The sequence below is a fragment of the Tubulanus polymorphus genome, chromosome 12 (genome assembly GCF_964204645.1).
Source record: "Tubulanus polymorphus chromosome 12, tnTubPoly1.2, whole genome shotgun sequence".
NCBI lineage: Eukaryota > Metazoa > Nemertea > Palaeonemertea > Tubulaniformes > Tubulanidae > Tubulanus > Tubulanus polymorphus.
In genome coordinates, this window is record NC_134036.1 from 1044459 (window position 1) to 1064971 (window position 20513).

The 20513-nt window shown below is 38.8% G+C and overlaps 1 protein-coding gene across 1 annotated transcript; it reads left to right on the top strand.

Moving 5' to 3' along the window:
• The first annotated feature begins 525 nt into the window (after positions 1-525).
• Positions 526-20083, top strand: LOC141913957 (dipeptidyl peptidase 9-like). Its single transcript, XM_074805189.1, has 17 exons — positions 526-611; positions 1669-2210; positions 2635-2812; positions 3686-3901; positions 4491-4653; positions 14032-14212; positions 14662-14913; positions 15006-15076; positions 15333-15414; positions 15812-15941; positions 16645-16825; positions 17243-17354; positions 17701-17803; positions 17886-17935; positions 18160-18302; positions 18816-18927; positions 19441-20083. Exons 2-17 carry the CDS (start codon positions 1686-1688, stop codon positions 19531-19533), a joined length of 2592 nt encoding a protein of 863 aa, XP_074661290.1. The 5' UTR covers positions 526-611; positions 1669-1685; the 3' UTR covers positions 19534-20083.
• The last annotated feature ends 430 nt before the right edge of the window (positions 20084-20513 follow it).

Sequence of the window (20513 nt, forward strand, 5' to 3'; positions counted from 1 at the left end):
GCCACTTTGAATAACAATTTGGGAAGCCAATAGTAGTGAATGAGCGAATAAACAAATAAACGAACGAACGAACAAAAAATTCACTTCTATTTTGAAAAATATTTGCATTCCATAACATAGCAATAACAGAAAATTTGAGAGCATTTCAAATTCTGGCCTTCGGTCACAAAGTGAAAAGTCAATATTATTTATTCGAAGAAAACTCACGGTAGAAACAACGATTAAATAAACAAAGCAGGACCCAGTCCAAAGGGCTTCATTTGAATCAACCTTTGATTGTTGATAAAAACTTCATGAATCATATTTATTTGTACACAACAGAAAAATTGCACCAGTCATGAGGACACAACCCGCAATTCGGAAAATCGCGCAAATCTGAAGATAAAAAAAATAATTCGTTCGTTCCGAATTTCTGACCTAATGCGATATTTTTGTTATATCGTTTTAAAAAGAGTTCTGGGGGTGCAATTTTACGAGGTTGAATTCTGAGCAGGCAGAGTAGATGGCGCCATCAGACGGTGGTTTCAGATTGATGGCCGCGTTCCGGTTTTTCAAGATCAGCTGATTTTTTAGACCCGTAAAACTCGCAAATCAGAACTGAATCGAAGCCGGTGAGTAAATCTGAAATATGGAAATCATTGTCCAATTCGAATTGAATCATATAAACAATTCATCGGCGCTTTAAACCGATTCGCGATCTGGAATTGTGACAAATGTCACGATCATTTTTTTGACATTTCCCTTTTCCTAATCAAATACAAATTAATTAAATTCACTTCATCCAGTGAATGAGGAGAGAGAACCGCCGCCCGTATCAGAGTTTTATGCACTGTCAAAAACAAACGATAATCCGTTAATCCTATGTCGACCGATTGACATATATCATAGACACTGGATTAGCAGATTATCTTTACAGCTTGCTTGTGTATCAAGAAACCCGGTACTGGCAGAAACAGTACCGTCTCTTGATACACAAGCCCGTCCAAAGACAAAGTACCAGCAGAGAATAGACTAACTTATAACTATAAGCCCCTGTAATTGTGAATGAAAAGAGCATTCCTTATATAAATAACAGTAGATGATCTTTTCAATCTGATGTAGCCCAGTGTGAATGCTGGACTTGTCTTGGAAAATTCTAATCGTCAATAGTTTATTCATATTCTGGTTATGAAAGCTTGATTAACCAATTAACTTTACTGCCAGGGCCCAGTTCCACAGTTAATGTGAGTCAAGATTTGACTCTGCTAAGCTGACTCGTTGAAAATGAACTAACTTTAACTCAGAACTGGTTCTGGGCTGGGGCCAGTTGCTCAAAGCTTGGTAAGAGTTAACCAGTGGATAGTTGACATAGTGACAATTGAAAATTCATTGTTACTATGGTATCTATCCACTGGTTATCTTTAACCAACTTTTGAGCAACTGACCCCTGGGTCAATTCAAACTTAACCGTTTTGGGCTTAAACTTTTTCGTGAAACTGGGCCCTGATTGTTAAACTCCCTGCCTGGCTTGAATTCGACAGTTTGATGATTAAGCTCCTATTAATCATCAGATTTGTGGAAAAGGTTTTAGACTGCAGCGCCCTCCAGAGCCAACAAACTTTACTACCTTAAGTAACTCTGAGCGAAACAGAAATCAAATAATATTCCGAATATTTCTCATTTTTCAAGGTATTGTTGTTGTTGCTATGGCATCGGACATCGTCGACGAACCTTTCACCGACTTGATGGAGACGAACTCGAAGACGTCGGCGCCACCGCTGGCGAAACCGAGAACTACGCTATCGACTCAACAGAACGGCTGGCGACAAACGTGCGAGATGGTGAAACTAGCGAGTAAATCTCAATATCAAATATCGAACAGTTTGAAACAGGTTCCGTATCAGTTTACGTTCCGTATGTCGTACGCGGAGACGTCAACTCGTTTATACCTGCTCGGCGTAGCCGATAACTCACGCGAGACGACCTTGATGTACGTCGATATACCGCCGACGACGCCCGACTCGTCCGAGCCGCTGCGTCTGTCGCCGTGGATACCGTTACTAGACGCGTTTCACGCCAAACTCGAATTGTCGAAAGAGGAACAGTTGCTGCGCGAACGAAAACGTATGAGTCACTTCGGTATTACGTCGTACGACCTTGACCTCGATAGCGGGCAGTTCGTGTTCCCGGCGTCTGCTTCGCTTTATACGTTTACAGACTGTTCCGAATTAGTGAGTTTATTGAATACGAAATTTTTCAAATTTCAAACATTTCCCGAATGATAGGCCAAAATGAAATCGATACCTTGTTTCTCCTAAGTGTCCGGGTCCGTTTTGCAGCAAAACATTTGTAATCAGTTCATGATTTTGAAAAAAGTAATGTACAGGGTAGATAGGCGACCAGCCCGGTCAACTTTTAACAATGATAATAATCAAATATTAGCAAACGCGGTATATTTCAGGATTTCCGGGAGCTCTTTACACAATTGAGCGTGTGAAATTTCTCCTACCAAAGTTGTAAGCCTTGATGATCTTAAACTAGTCTTAAATCTAAGCCATGACTACGATACTACTGCCCGGCCCTACTAGCTGTATCTAAACTGTTGAAATGACTTAGTTACCGCAGTACTCAATATTTGATTGTTGTTTTTTTCAGGGGTTCATGTCGACGAAACCGATTTTACCGACGGAGGTGAAATCTACCGAAACAAGCGGACCGAGGATGGATCCGAAACTTTGTCCCTCGATGCCGACATTGATCGCGTTCGTTAACGAAGAAGACGTCTGGGTTACGAATCATCTCACCGGACTAGAAACTAAACTCACTAACTCGGGTAAGAGTTGAAATAAATCTAATCGGACTAGAAACTTAACTCACTAACTCAGGTAAGAGTTGAAATAAATCTGATCAGATTAGAAACTAAACTCACTAACTCGGGTAAGAGTTGAAATAAATCTCACCGGACTAGAAACTGAACTCACTAACTCAGGTAAGAGTTGAAATAAATCTCACCAGACTAGAAACTAAACTCATTAACTCGGTAAGAGTTGAAATAAATCTCATCGGACTAGAAACTGAACTCACTAACTCAGGTAAGAGTTGAAATAAATCTCATCGGACTAAAAACTAAACTCAGTTACTCGGGTAAGAGTTGAAATAAATCTCACCGGACTAGAAGTAAGATTCCAAATTGCTTAACGTGCTTACATGAAAAGAGAGTTAAGAGTTACCCAGTGACTCTGTGAGCAGATTAGCAGCGTAGCGCCACTGACGTGATCATCAGGGAAACCGGGAATCTAAAAATTGTTCCAAAAAACCTGGAAAACTTGTGGAATTTGGATAATGCTATTGCCCACGCATTTCTTTATCAAAACGTGATTCGATGAAAAATTGACGAATTGTAACATTTTGAATCTAGAAATTTCTCTGATTCACGCAAGAAATATTGTGTAATCGCATGGAAAAATTAGAGGGATTTGTAAATGGGTTGAAAGTGGCGCCACCCTGTCGAATAAGGGTCCAATCCTCTGGACCCAGTTTCACAAAAAGGATCAAAGCCTAAATCGATTTAAGATAAACTGAATTAATGAAGAAATTAAATCAATTTAAGAATTAAACCTTTTTGTGAAACTCGGCCCTGATCGTGTTTTGAGATTTGCGTAGAATCTGATTGAGAATTACCGGTACTGTGTATTCTATTTAACAGATGATGAAGCCGGTTTAGTCGTAAGCGCCGGTGTTCCGTCGTTCGTCGTGCAGGAAGAATTCGATCGTTATACCGGTTACTGGTGGCAACCGCCGACCGATAATACCTACAGGATACTATACGAATGCGTCGATGAAACGGATGTCATGGTGATTCAAACGATGTCATCGTCTACGAGCGCGTGTGGATTCGACGAGTATCGATATCCAAGAGCTGGTAAAACACGGTCCTTACGACCCTCGGTTCCTTAACAACTCTGAGAGCCTGTTAAACTTGAGAATACGGTCCTTACGACTTAACGGTTCCTTAAACACTGCTTCGGAAAATGCTTTCAAAGATGCTTGAAACTCCTTTAACTTTAGCAAAAAATTAGAAGCTCTTTCAATTTTGAGAAATAGGCAATTTGAAATTATTGTCTAGCTTGAGGTTGTTGATTAAACTACGCCTAAATCTGTAAAGTTGGGATCTGGATTTGTTTTTACCCAATTATTAAGCAGTTACTGAATGAGAAACCAAATTTTGTCGTGCAAAGGATAAAAACTTAAAAAACTTTAAAAATTAGTAATTATCTCTCTTAAAAGATGGCAGCACTTGTCAGACAACTAACGATACACCGCGTCGTGGTGTAGACGCACTATAGTGCTATTCCCGTTATTCAACACACTAGGGTGGAATTTTTAAAAATTTTCAAATTATCTCCAACACTATAGGGTATTAACTAGTCAGCTCTGAAAGGGTTAAGTCTTAGTCTTAATTTATTTTCCGAAGGGAAAATGAATACAATTTAGCGTTGATTAATTTTCAGGCACTACGAACGCGGAAAGCGTTTTACGAATCGTCGAGTTCAATTTGAACGAAGAATCGCAGGTCGTTAACGTGATCGAGAAGAGACTCCGCGTCGAGCTGAAAACACGGTTACCTTCGATGGAATATCTAGTACGAGCCGGTTGGACTCCGGATGGAAAATAGTGAGTACGACGGCCCGATACTAATCGGGGAACCCCCTGGAACGAGCTGCCTGAATTCTGGATACAGTGCCCCGATACTAATCGGGGAACCCCCTGGTACGAGCTGCTTGAATTCTGGATACAGTGCCCCGATACTAATCGGGGAACCCCCTGGTACGAGCTGCTTGAATTCTGGATACAGTGCCCCGATACTAATCGGGGGACCCCCTGGAACGAGCTGCTTGAATTCTGGATACAGTTCCCCGATACTAATCGGGGAACCCCCTGGTATGAGCTGCTTGAATTCTGGATACAGTGCCCCGATACTAATCGGGGAACCCCCTGGTACGAGCTGCTTGAATTCTGGATACAGTGCCCCGATACTAATCGGGGAACCCCCTGGTACAAGCTGCTTGAATTCTGGATACAGTGCCCCGGTATTAATTGGGGGCCCTGGTACGAGCGGGTTGGACTCAGGGACAGCCCAAGAAAAAATCATTAGTTAGAATACCCTCCCCGCGGCAGAGACGAAAGTTTATTTCAACTTAAGAAATATTCGAAAAATTTATGAATGAATGTAGCCATATATGGGCGGGTTTGTTGATTGATCCGTGATATCAGTTTAATACACAACTGGGAGGTGACCGGTGAGGTCATTCTTCGCGAGTAAGCCTCTCCCACAGGTTGGGTAGAAATGATAATTCTTGGAACCAGTATACTACGGCTGTTCTGGACATTATCTAGTGTATACCCTCCACGAGGGAGAGACAAAAATTCAATTCAATTCATTTTTTATTGTGCTGGGATTGAGAAAGTTGTACATTTATGATTTCAATGTAGTTGTATTTTGATCGGTGTTCCGGGGGGTTCTCACATATAACTGACTAGAATTCATCGATATCGATTTCAAACATTTAAACGGTGCCCAAATTCCAGTTTAGTCGCCAATTTCAGAAGATGATTCAATGTTTTAAAGAAATGTTGCTGTAAACACCTACAAAGGATGTGACAGAGATTGCTATAGTGTTATTATTTGCCACCAGATGTCTCCGTGTGTCATTTCTTTTATGTTTGACGAACTGATTGTTGGGAGCTCCCAAAATTGGAAATCAAATGAATAGAACGAATCATTTAATGTTAAACAGGTGTCTAGAATTTATAGTAAAAAAATTACTCCTATTTTAAGGGGCATCCTCCCTCGGCAGGGATTCGAACCTCAATACCGGGGGCATCCCCTGGTACTCTGAATAGGAAGTCAGGTACCTGAGTAGAGAGCAATGACCCTTGCTGTTCTGTTATGCTAGTAGTTAATTAGTTAGTTAGTTACTCATCATAATCAAATGACATGATCGTCATTGAACACCGAAACAGTAGAAAAAGAAAATAATATATACATACCAAGTTCAATACCAGAATTACAAAAATATACCGAATTAGATTTCTTTCTAAGATTTAACTTTGCGTTAAGATGAAGTGCAGTTCATCTTCGACACAGTTACACGTATCACAAAGCCTGTTTCCTCTACTCAATCCCAGGTGACTTTTTCTATCATAACTCGTTGAGATGAGGTGCAGAGTTTGGCAATTGCACTTCTAGTACTGAAATCCTCTACAACCAATAAATAGTTTTCTAGCTGATAAGACTGTTTAATCGTATTATGTTAAAAGATAATTTGCTCGGTAGTATACATAGGATTGATATGTAGTATTGATAGTATTTGACAGCAGCGGCGGATCCAGGGGGGTGCACAGGAGGCATGTGCACCCCCCCTAAAGTCCTCGCTAATTTTTTTTAAGGACTGACCTTTTCGTGAGAACGAAGACAAGCATTTGAAAAATCCCTGAAAATACCTAAGCTCATGTCGTAGTTTGCGAACACTTTTTTACGGCAGATCTACGTCGTTTCATACAGTCTGGTCGTGCCTTTACAATATTATCTGGGGGAGGACCCCCACACCCCTTATTTGGATGTGTGCCCCCCTCCATGGAATCCTGGATCTACCGCTGGTAAGTATATATAGTTTGATAGCGTGTGATAGGAATATGGGTTACTCCCACGGTATGTTTCTATTTTCATCCTTAGTAAGCCTATTGAAGGCTCTCAAAAATAACAGGAATAATTCTCTCTCGTGATTGTGAGAATTTTCAGTTTTTACGGACAGATTTACTGAAAGGAATATAATTAATACATAAGAATGGTGTTTATTTTAGTCGGTGTTCATTGTGGTTTGACACGTATCTGACTACAATTGTCCGATATCAATTTAATACGTTTTAATTGATAGCAAATCCTGTTTAGACACCAATTTTAGAAGACGTTTTTCATTGTTTTAAGATATTTTGCGATCAACAGGTGTAAAGGGTGTTTCAGCAATTGGTGCAGTGCCGCTGTCGATCACCAGATGTCTCCATATGTGTCTTTTCCGTATCAACTTTCCACTGAGGGAATGAAATGCGATACCAGCTGTTGTCAATAGCTGTTGCACAATAGAGTTTCACATATTTCGTTTAAATTCTGTTGTTTTTCTATTGACTACACTCATTCACCCGATGAAGCTTCTACACATTAATAGCGAAAGCTTGCGCGTCAAATAGATATTTAACCTATAGATAGTACTACTCATCTCATTTATTCTAAACTCGGTTAACACCAGGCTACTCTACAAAAATTCAATTTAATTCATTTGTAATTGTGCTGGAGTGGTGACACTTGTGTTTGACTGGTATTCACTGGGGTTCTCACATATAACTGACTAGAATTCATCGATATCAATTTCAAACATTTAAACGGTGCCCAAATTCCAGTTTAGTCGCCAATTTCAGAAGATGTTTCAATTTCTTTTTAGAGATTTTGCAGTTAACACCTACAAAGGATGTGACAGAGATTGCTGTAGTATTATTACTTGCCACCAGATGTCTCTTTGTGTCATTTCTTTAATGTTTGACAAACTGATTATTGGGAGCTCCCAAAATGGAAGTCAAATGAATAGAACGAATCATTTAATGTTAAACAGTTGTCTAGAATTTATAGTAAAAAAGTTAGTCATATATTAAGGTGAATCCTCCCTTGGCAGGGATTCGAACCTCAATACCGGGGGCACCCCCTGGTACCCTGAATAGGAAGTTTGGTGCCTGAGTATACATCGAGGAGCCTTATTGTACTGAGATGCTAGTCAGTGTAGTTCGATAGTATGTGACGGGTATTAGAGTTGCGTGTTCAGCATGGTTCTTTGTATAGCCTTAATCAGCCTTTTGAAGGCCCTCAAAAATTGTGAAAAAAATTTTTGTCTTTGAGTTTACAGGCAGTTACGTTGGAAGGAATATTATTTATACATAAAATGGTGTTTATTTTTGTCGGTGTTCACCGGGGTTTGACACATATCCGACTAGAATTGTCTGATTTCAATTTGATATGTATGAATTGATATCATATCCTGTTTAGACACCAATTTTAGAAGATGCTTTCCATTGTTTTTAGATATTTTGCGATAAACAGGTGTAAAGGGTGTTTCAGCAATTGGTGCAGTACCGCTGATCACCAGATGTCTCCACGTCTCTTTTTTCCATATCAATTTTCCACCGAGGGACAGCTCATTAAAAAATCAAATGCGATACCGACTGTTATCAATGACTGAGACAGAGGGTATTTCAGAGGTTATTTTCTAAGGGGTTTCACATATTTCGTTTAAATTCTCAGTAGCATAGAACTTAGTCACTCTGCCTATATAGCCTGTAGATACTGTTGTTTTTCTATTGACTTCACTCATTCACCCGATGAAGTTTCTATACATTAGTAGCGAAAGCTTGTGCGTCAAATAGATAGTTAACCTATAGATAGTACTACTCATCTCATCCATTCTAAACCCGGTTAACCTATAGATAGTACTACTCATCTAATTCATTCTAAACCCGGTTAACCTATAGATAGTACTACTCATCTCATCCATTCTAAACCCGGTTAACCTATAGATAGTACTACTCATCTCATCCATTCTAAACCCGGTTAACCTATAGATAGTACTACTCATCTCATTTATTCTAAACCCGGTTAACCTATAGATAGTACTACTCATCTCATCCATTCTAAACCCGGTTAACCTATAGATAGTACTACTCATCTAATTCATTCTAAACCCGGTTAACCTATAGATAGTACTACTCATCTCATTCATTCTAAACCCGGTTAACCTATAGATAGTACTACTCATCTAATTCATTCTAAACCCGGTTAACCTATAGATAGTACTACTCATCTCATCCATTCTAAACCCGGTTAACCTATAGATAGTACTACTCATCTCATCCATTCTAAACCCGGTTAACCTATAGATAGTACTACTCATCTCATTTATTCTAAACCCGGTTAACCTATAGATAGTACTACTCATCTCATCCATTCTAAACCCGGTTAACCTATAGATAGTACTACTCATCTCATTCATTCTAAACCCGGTTAACCTATAAATAGTACTACTCATCTCATTCATTCTAAACCCGGTTAACCTATAGATAGTACTACTCATCTCATTCATTCTAAACCCGGTTAACCTATAGATAGTACTACTCATCTCATTCATTCTAAACCCGGTTAACCTATAGATAGTACTACTCATCTCATTCATTCTAAACCCGGTTAACCTATAGATAGTACTACTCATCTCATTCATTCTAAACCCGGTTAACCTATAGATAGTACTACTTATTCATTCTAAACCCTGTTAACCTATAGATAGTACTACTCATCTCATTCATTCTAAACCCGGTTAACCTATAAATAGTACTACTCATCTAGTTCATTCTAAACCCGGTTAACCTATAGATAGTACTACTCATCTCATTCATTCTAAACCCGGTTAACCTATAGATAGTACTACTCATCTCATTCATTCTAAACGCGGTTAACCCCCAGGCTACTGTACGAGTCTTAGGATAGAACTGTACAGTTCACGGAAACCAACATCGGAGTCAAACTAAATGATAAAGCGACTTAATGAATGGGTATTCCACAAATCTGTAATTGTAATGGCGATTTTCAGGAAATGTATTTCAGTTCCTCTCTATAGATATTATGTTTTTGTAGATATTAGTTTAGAGTACCCTCCCCGCGGCAGAGACGGAGGTTTATTTCCAATGAAGAAATATTTTTAAATTGATAAAAGACTTAGCATTTATGAATAAATGTAGCGGTATTTGGGCTGGTGTTTTTTGGGGGTTTCACATATATCTGAGTTGAATTTTCTGAGGTCAGCTGAATACAGAACTGGGAGCTGACCGGTGAGGTCACTCATGGACCCAGTTTCACGAAAAAGTTAAAGCCTATAACAGTTTTAAGTTTGAATTGTCCTCGTTGAAAACATGAAGTAACCAATAGAAATAACATCAAAAATTTGAGTTTACATTTTTTGTGAAACTGGGCCCAGGCAGTATCCACTGAGCCTGCCTATAGGTATGGTTGACGTGGGTGGTGCGAGCAGATTTCCACTCAATGGCATCTCCTTTGCATGTTGGAAGCAATGCTGTTCTGAATATTGTATTTAGTGGTACCCTCCGCATGGGAGAGGCAAAAATTGATTTAAGAAGTTAATATTTTTATTGAGGTGACTGGGAGACACTTGTGTAGTTATCATTTCAATGTAGTTGTATTTTGACTGGTGTTTACTGGAGGTCTCACATATAACTGACTTGAATTCATCGATATCAATTTCAAACATTTAAAGCATTCTCAAATTCCAGTTTAGTCGCCGATTTCAGAAGATGTTTCAAATTCTTTTTAGAAATTTTGCAGTTAACACCTACAAAGGATGATACAGAGATTGCTATAGTTTTATTATTTGCAACCAGATGTCTCTGTGTGTCATTTCTTTTATGTTCGACAAACTGATTGTTGGGAGCTCCCAAAATGGAAGTCAAATGAATAGAACAAATCATTTAATGTTAAACAGTTGTCTAGAATTTATAGCGAAAAAATTAGTCCTTTTTTAAGGCGATATTTTCTAAGGGGAATTCATCAGAATTTGCTAAAACAGTTGTGCTTGTGTCAAACCAAAAATTCATATGAATTTTTAGTCATACTCAAATCTAGAATCTTCTGCTCGTGACACCTACCTCAAGTCTATTGATTTAGAGAATAATGGTTTGTTTATTGTTGTAGATATTAATCACGTCTTGTTTTACCCTCCTCTCGGGATTGACAAAAATTATTTCATTTTCGATATGAAGAAAGAAATCTTTGTTACACAAATAGAGTTGAGAATTTTATGAATAAATATAGCTGTATTTTGGCCGGTGTTTTGTGAGCAGTTCACATATATCTAACTAGAATTCATTGATATAAATTCGATACATTTGAAGTGATATCAACTTCGGTATGTTTTGATTTCTTCAAAATACTTTGCGATAAACACGTGTTCAGGATGTTTCAGCGATCGATTCGGTACCGTAATTGATCACCAGATGTCTCCGCGTGTCTTTCCCTAGTAAATATTCATATATTCGTATTTGTGATTATATCAAGATAATACGATTGAACCAATATCGACCGATTTCCCCTTTGTATCTTGGAACTGTTTTGATCGAATTCGACAAACATGTGCTTTTAGGTGTCATTACTATTCCCATAGAGCGATTACTGAAATTAAGTTGGAATTATTTACGTGTGCGCCGATCTCTGAGACAGCCCGAAAATAAATCCTACTTGCAAAAATGATCTTTTCGATCTTAAGATAGGGATTGTCCCCATTATTTATTTTATTCAATATAACAGTTGATACCTAGAAATAAATCAGGAGAGTCTATATATGACCACCAGATGTCTCTGCCTGTATGACTAAATGAGGATTCAATTCTCCAGTGTGGGCTTATCTTGTTTGTATATTATGAACTCTCCATTTTGCGGAGAGCTCAAAAATTCAATCATAGAACATGTTTTGAGCTTCAAATTTAGCTGCTCAGAAAAGGGTCTTAAGAATTATTTATAAGCGGAAATAAACGTCTTTTTGAATGGTGTTTTATTTTCGAGGTAATCAGTCGTTTCAACGCGAATTCGAACCATTTGTCAGTTGTGAAACACTTCACGAATTGCTACCCGTTTAGAAATGCCTGTCCGGGCCATTCCTCGACCCCTCCGGAAACAAATGGAAACTTTTCTATCCCATTGTTCCAAAAATTTATTTAGTACTGTATTCTGTCAACAGGTGGCACTGATTTTCAGAATTATTTTGACACGAAAAAGCATAGAATTCAAATATGGAAAAAGCCAGCATCATATTTTGTTATGAAAAATCCATTGTTAGAAATATCCCTCAAAATTTGGTTAGAATTTTTAGTTAGAATTTAGAAAATTTGGTCTGGATTTCTTTTTTGTAGTAATCGTAATAGTTAATGTCTTGGATGATTCGAATCCCTACCGGGCGGGAGGTCAGGGTCTGGATATTTGGATAAGCTCATGAGCAGCAACTTTTTTTCTTATTCCAAATTTGAGTTATGACTTGCGTCCCAAAGCAGAATTCTCTTTAGTTCTATTGATTAGTTGACTAGTTGAAATACATTTAAACTTTCTTTCAAATATTCCACAATCGTTAGGTGTAGTAACTGAATTGGTCACCAGGTGGCAGTTCATCAACAGTATATCGCAAAGCTCAAGGGGGCAAGGTTACGGTAGGTGAATAGGCACCTAGATTGTTTCATACCATCGTGTGAGGTTGAGTTAGAAAGTGTTAAGCCTAGCGCACATCGACAAAGCGACTGGAGACAACTAGTTGCTAGTGAGCGAGTACCCCGCGCACATCGAAAATTTAGTAAAAACCAGCAACTGCGTGGCTCATGCCGGTCGCTAGGTCCATAGCGCACACATCGACAGCAACTGAGATGTGGTTTAGCAAATATTCTTGAGGGCATCACAAGTCACGTGACAAATAGCTTTGTTTTAGTCAGTTACAACCATGTGTTGTTGATTATGGAGCGCTCACATCGACGGATATGAGAGCAACTGAGTACAACTAGTTGCTCAAAAGTAGAACATGAGCAACTGGGTGGAACTGGAGATAGACGCTAACCAGTCGTAAGCTCGCTCACATCGACAAATTCGAGCAACTGATTGTATCCAGCCAGTTGCTCTCATGCGCCGAAAACTGCCTGGCAACTAGTTGTCTCCAATCGCAGTGTCGATGTGCGCTAGGCTTTAGCGTTCATGATTTGGTTGTCTTATATTCGGTTAGCTGGTTCTCCTTTGCGGAGCTCAAAAAAAATACGTAAGATTGTACGTAACACAGGTGACGGTGGCTCGTTACGAGAATTCATATATAACATAATATATACTCCAGTTTGACTGGTGTTTCTACACGATAATTATCACGTAAATGTTAAGAATCCTACAGCATCTATTAAACAGTTTTAAAGCGACGAAAAACCGAGCGAAGTCAAATTTTTACGAAGATTTATCCATTGTTTTGAATATTCCACGATCGACACGTGTAAGACGTGTTGCTAGAATTTGTGTAGTGCCTTAATCGGTCGCTAGATGGAGCCAACAGGGTTGTAGCTAAATATATCAGAACAGATCTCTCTAGATGAAGGCTGTAAGCGCTGTTTATTTTGCTCCATATGAAGTGTAATATATACTCCGATTATAGGTCAGACAGGGTCGTAAATTTTATTAGTCTCATACCGTGAAGTGTCTATTAATATAGTTCAAGCAATTAGCCCCTATCATAGTATGACATATCTGCCTCCGTCCCTTATTTACTACTATAGAGAGCTTGAAAAATGGTGAGGATAATTTCTGGAATTATTCCGAGATAGAGCAGACTGGTTATCTTACATCGTTATGATTTATTACGTAAAACCATATTCATCATTATCGGTGTTGTCACGACGATATCAACAATATCTGATCGACGTGTCGTTAGAAGTGAACCCCCGGGTGAAATTACCGGTCAAATTTAATCGTGTTTTAAACACCTTTTACACGGCACAGCTAAGCGCGGGACCAAGGGAAAGACTTCTTCAGGAATGCAAAGAAATGAAAAGGGAATTTTTCACTGTGAAAAATGAAAAACGGAAGGTTTCCACGCAGAGAGCAAGCGCCGAGCCAAATCAGAAGTCGGAAAAAAATTTTAGAAATTCCATTGTATTTTCATTCTAGACACCTGAGCGACCTTCATGAGCATAAGCAATTCTGTGCCGTGAACTGCAGTCTTATTAGTTGCGTGTGGAGAAAGCGCCCTGAAATCAACTGCCTTCATATTTTCAAATGTGCACGGCAGAATATATTGCGAGGGCAGGACCGCACGTGCTCCTAGTGCTCCTTTTCGAAACCGCCCCTAACAGCTGCAGAGCATTGCTTACCTAGAAATCATTCAGTACGTGTAGTCGTTGATAGATGGCGCTGTATATTTTCAGTGTTTGGGCGCAGCTGTTGGATCGAGCTCAGAAGTCGTTGACGCTCGTGTTGATTCCGCTGACGTCATTCGTAGCTACGGAAACCGTCGTACCGTCGTCGCGGCAACAACAACAACAACAACAATGCGAAGCGGAACCGATTTATATCGTTAAACGTGAAACATCGGACATTTGGATCAACGTAAGTCAACAGTCCGTACCTTTGTCAGGGGTCGGTTGCTGAAAGGTTGGTTTAAGATAACCGGTGGATAGATACCATAGTTACAATGAACTTTTAATTGTCATTATGTCAACTATCAACTGGTTAACTCTAACCAACCTTTGAGCAACTGCAGCCCCAGGAGTCACAACTTACAACTTTTCCTGGCTCCGCCTTGTTTTAAAGCATTCCCCTCACCCAACGCAAAATTTACTTCAAGAAAAGATAATTACACTTTTAAGTGTATGTTCTATTTCATCCATCTCCTAACTTTCAATTTACCTAACACTAGGTGGTACTCTTCTGAGGCAATGAAATAAAGAAATTCTGAATTTTGCCATTATTTGTCTCATCAATGCACAGAATTCTTTTATCAACACCCGTCTGTGAACTGGCGGCGCCCCCTATGTTTCACTGTGTTATATTTTCAGGTACACGATATATTCCACGTATTATCGATAGGCAACGATAACGAGATCTCATTTCTGTGGATCAGCGAACAAACCGGTTACCGACACTTATACCGCGTCACCTCGAAACTCATCGCCTGGGAACAACAACAACAACGATATCCCGTATCCATGGAGACCGATTCAGCAACGGCGGATGACGATAAAGTGGATGATTCTGTGATAGAAGAAGTCGCCTTGACAACGGGAGACTGGGAGGTGATAGGGAAACAGGTACGAATGAACCATCTAGGATTAAGTTCAGGGCGTGAATGATGATAATTTCGCTGGTTTGTTATTTTCGCGGTTATTCTCTCTGATTTCAGATATGGGTCGACGAACAACGAAATCTAGTCTATTTCATCGGCCTCAAAGATTCACCGTTGGAAACACATTTGTGAGTTTTTTTTTTCATCGGAAAAGACTTGATTAGGAAAAAACTTGATTATACATCGTACAGGGAAACTAGCTCATGACTTATCCAAATGATACGTCTATTGGACAGATTCAGGAATTTAGAATCGGGGTGGGTCAAAACCTCTGAAAAAATTTTAGATTTTATGACTGCTGGTACCAAAATCGAATTGAGACTCAAGAATTGATTTTTTACTGGATGTGATGAGATGTTATTGATATTTTGTTGTATTTGACAGATATGTTACGAGCTACGATAAACCGGGTTTAATACAACGACTAACTCAGATCGGGTTTTCACATTCGTGTTCTATGAATCAGGTGAGCGGGAGAAAATGCTACTACGGCAAGTGAGCATCCACCAGGTGTCGCTTGTAATTACTCGTCATCTTCAGCCTGTTCCGCAATCACGGCTTACACTCCAAGACCAGTCTAAGCTCATTTTGGTTTTATAACCAATGAAACAACTGAAGACCAGTCTAAGCTCATTTTAGTTCTATAACCAATGTAACAACTGAAGACCAGTCTCAGCTCATTTTAGTTCTATTGCCAATCTAACAACTTAAGACCAGTCTAAGCTCATTATGGTTCTATATCCAATCTAACAACTTAAGACCAGTCTCAAGATTTTAGATCACTTATAGACTCAAGTCTTTTGATTAAGAACTGAGACCCTGCGCTGTAGTTTTAAAGTATATTTCATGATTTATATTTCTAGGATTGTACCATGTTTGTCAGTGTTTACAGTAGTATTACATCTAGTCCACAAAGTCATATTTATCGCGTTGAACATCTCGGTCGATCTCAGATCATCTCGCAAGTCGTCGCTTGTTTGTTAGAACCACCCGGTAAGTCGTCTGTCTGTATCACAGTGACTCAGCTATTTTATCACAAGGACCCGGTTCCACAGTTGTGAGTTAGAGTTACGGTAACTCTGGGTTAAAGTTAGTTCATTTTCAATCAGTTAACTCAGATTCAAATCTTAACTCACAACTGTAGAACTGGACCCAGGAGTCTAGTTTTCGGACTAGTTTTTGGAAAGGGGGGCTATAGTCTTTCTGGACTAGGTTCAAACCTTTAGTACCAATTATAACGGGTATCCAACATTAGAATCGAGGAACACAAGATTTAGAAACCAATGCTGCTAATTTTCTTAAGTCCAGAGGCTGCAGTACCTAAAAAGTTGGTTAAACATAACCAGTGGATAAATACCGTAGTAACAATGAACTTTTAATTGTCACTTTGTCAACTATCCACTGGTTAACTTTAACCAACTTTTGACCAACTGCAGCCCCAGATAGATATCATAGTAACAATAAACTTTTTAAGGAATTGTGACAAGTTAAAACATATATAAAATCAAGTTTGAAAAAAAAACCTGTCACAATTCCTTTAATTGTCACTATGTCAACTATCCACTGGTTAACTCTAACCAACTTCTGAGCCACTGACCCCAGAATAGGTTTTCGGTCAGATAGAAAATCAAAAAAGATTGACTACACGTCTTTCTACTATGGACCATCAGATGAATGTTTTTCACTCATATTTCAGGTGGTAATCAGGAATACGTTGGGCCGGAGTTGTTTGATTATATGAGTAAAGCTGGACACAAAGCTTACGGAATGATCTATAAACCTCATAACTATATTCCGGGACACCGTTATCCGACGGTGCTCTACGTGTACGGCGGTCCACAAGTGCAACTAGTTACCAACGCTTATAAAGGTGCTCGGTGAGTTAACAATAAAATACGTACGACTATCTACTCGGACTCATCACGCGCGAAACCGTTAAATAGTGGATACTTGATATACAATGTCTGCCTCCGTGAATTCCATTATGAAATCATCAAACTGATATGGTGATATCAATACTTCTAGAAAGTGATGTCTGCTTCTATGAATCCCCCTATGACATCATCAAACTGATATGGTGATATCAATACTTCTAGAAAGTGATGTCTGCTTCTATGAATCCCCCTATGACATCATCAAACTGATATGTTGATATCAATACTTCTAGAATGTGATGTCTGCTTCTATGAATCCCCCATATGACATCATCAAACTGATATGTTGATATCAATACTTCTAGAATTTGATGTCTCCCTCCATGAATCCCCCTATGACATCATTTATTCTATTTATAGATTTCTGCGTCTGCACACGATGGCATCGCTAGGTTACGTGGTTGTTGTTGTCGACAGTCGAGGTTCGATCAATCGTGGTTTACAGTTTGAAAGCGTCATCAATCGGAAAATGGTGAGCGAATAAATAATCAAAAATCGAATTAGGAAAGGTTTTGTCAGTTTTTCTCAAGAATTAGTCGTTTCTTGTCAGGGTTCTTTCAGGTCGGGGAAATCCAGATTTATTTCTCCATGCAGACTTAATCAGCAAATTCTGAGGCTCATTTCTTGAAAAAGTCGGGGAATTTTTGGTGTCTTGTTCTTGCTGTTGACAAATGACACAAGGAACCTCTTGATAAAAAACAACAGCCCTCACTGAGGATATTCTATGATTTAATCAGGGAATTTTGGTCGTAAGGGTCAGAGAAATATCAGTGAATTGTGGATCCGTAAGAACTGTTTATTGTTGTGGTTTATTCAAGGGTCAAGTTGAAATAGAGGATCAAGTTGAAGGTTTACAGTGGATTGCGTCACAAGTGAATTACATTGATTTATCACGAGTAGCGATCCACGGCTGGTCTTACGGTCAGTAAAATACATTGATACAACCGATCTCTCGATATCTCAAAATATTGATTTATCAAAATCTGATATATTGATATTTCAGGTGGTTACCTATCGCTGATGGGACTCGTCCAAAGACCAGATGTTTTTAAGGTAAAAATGATATTTTTGAGGTAAAAAAAAGATATTTTTCGGGTAAAAAGATGTTTTTTTTAATCTACGGTCAAAACGATATCTTTAAGCTAAAAATGATTCTCGAAAAAGTCAAAATCATGAAATTGTGAAATTTCGACATCAGAAAATGATTACATTAATGCTGTTAGTAAATCTGATTCCAATTCACCGATAGTGATTTTAGTTGTATTGATTATTTATAGGTGGCGATAGCGGGTGCGCCGGTGACGTCGTGGGGTCTATATGACACCGGGTACACAGAACGGTATATGTCGACACCTCATGAAAACGCGGAAGGCTACAAAAACGGATCAGTACTGAATTACTTGAACAAATTCCCAGATGAGTATGTATTATATACCCCAGCGCCCCCTCTAGGTATTTGCCTCAACTTGCAATCAAATCGTCCTCTCCTGCTGCTTCGAGAGACGATCTCATTGTAAAGATCCTTCATAGACTCATTAACTCAATAACTGAAACATTTCAGTAACTTGAAGAGACCTAATTTTAGAATTTGCTGGGTATAGTAATGCAGTTCAGCTCTAAAATTGATTTCAATTCTTTATCAATTCACTACTAAAGTCAATTTAGGAGTTTGGACTTTGATGAGTTGGTTTTATACTGTACTTTTTCCTATGAGTCCTAGAAATCCCTTCGATCTTCAGTGTAATTGTGTTTGTTGATGGTGTTTCATGTTTATGTGTTTCAGGGAGAATCGATTGTTGATAGTTCACGGTGTTTCATGTTTATGTGTTTCAGGGAGAATCGATTGTTGATAGTTCCCGGTGTTTCATGTTTATGTGTTTCAGGGAGAATCGTTTGTTAATAGTTCACGGTGTTTCATGTTTATGTGTTTCAGGGAGAATCGATTGTTAATAGTTCACGGTTTGATCGATGAAAACGTACATTTTCAACACACGAATTTATTGATAACGGCTTTGATTAAAGCGTGCAAACCATACGACTTACAGGTGAGTAACAGAGGGAAGAGGGGGTGAGGGAGGAGGGGGTGAGGGAGGAGGGGTGAGGGAGGAGAGGAGGAGGGAGGAGGGGGATGAGGGAGGAGAGGGTGTGACATCTAGAAATTTAGGGTCTTTGTCTAAGCTTTCTGCAATTTCGTTGTTGTTCGCATGCACAATGAATTATAGATCTTCTAGAATTGGTAAGATAGCAAATTGCCATAACAAGATTTTGATATATCTCATAAAAGTTTAACAATGTAGTAACAATGAGAAACCATGGTTATAACTGAACAAATTTCAAAATATTCCCAGGAGCTAAGTTTCTTCCACATCTATGAAATTCAGCCCTGAAGCTTTTCAACCTCAATTCATATCCATCTTCAGAAAATATTCAGTGCGGAATATTTGAGGATGCATTTTATAGGGACCTCAAACTTTAAAGGTTGGGGTGCGGACCCTCCCGGATACCCTGTCGATCGGCCACAAACTGTAATTCTAATCTGAAATATTTATTGGTTACAGGTTTATCCGAACGAACGCCACGGGATACGGAGTTTAGACGCGAACGCTCATTATGAGACGATGATCATGAGATATTTACAGAGACATCTATAGACTGTGTTCCTTCCACGCTATACTACAGGGGGCAGCACGGTATATTCAGTAGTTTAGACGCTAATGCTCATTATGAGATATTTACAGAGACATCTTTTAGACTGTGTTCCACACCGCGTCGCGGTTCCAGGCCTAACTTAGAATTGCTATTCATCCAGTTCTGAGTCACCTACAGAATCTTAGAAATAATTTTTTTGTGAAAGAATCTTATGTGAAATATCTTATGCGAAAAAATCTTATTAGGTTCTGAAATCTTAATTGGTTAAAAAGTATATATTTAGGGTTTGTTGAAATGGTTCCAACTCGAATGAAATGGTTCTAAAACAAGTTTTGTGCTAATGCAAGTATTGATAGAATTTGTTGCACGGTAAAATTTTCTGTTCAATTTCTTCGTATATTTTTTCCTGAACTTTTGAACAGAACGAAAAGATTCTATTCGTTCTTTTCTATGACTTAAGATGATATTTAAGAATGATATGTGCTTTAAATTGTTGTAAATTTCTAAATAGTGATTTTATTTACAAAATATCGGATTAAATGTAAATAAAAAAGTGGAAAGTGATGAAAAATGTTTTCGTTGTTGCTATTTTATTATGGATATGGATGATTTTTGGAGGAGTTTGTGGTCTTTTCGCCAGAAATACACAATAATATTTCCTCAAAATAGCGAGAATTGTTGGACAAGGACGTGCTGCCATCTGTTGGCCTTTCATGTAACTAATCACTTCAGGATTTACCGCCTAAGTTTAATTTTGTACATTTGATCCTTATTTTTAATTACAGTTCAAGCGATTTCAATCATGGACTTCATTTATTTTCAAATATCATTTTGGCAAACAGGAGAAAAGAGGGAAGAAGGCCCCAGAATACTGTTGATCTGAAATATATACATTGATTCGGCGAGGAGGACATTGACCGAAGTGGACCATACGGGTATAAAGTGACCTCTGACCCACTGGTCAGACTCGTGTGGGGTGGAC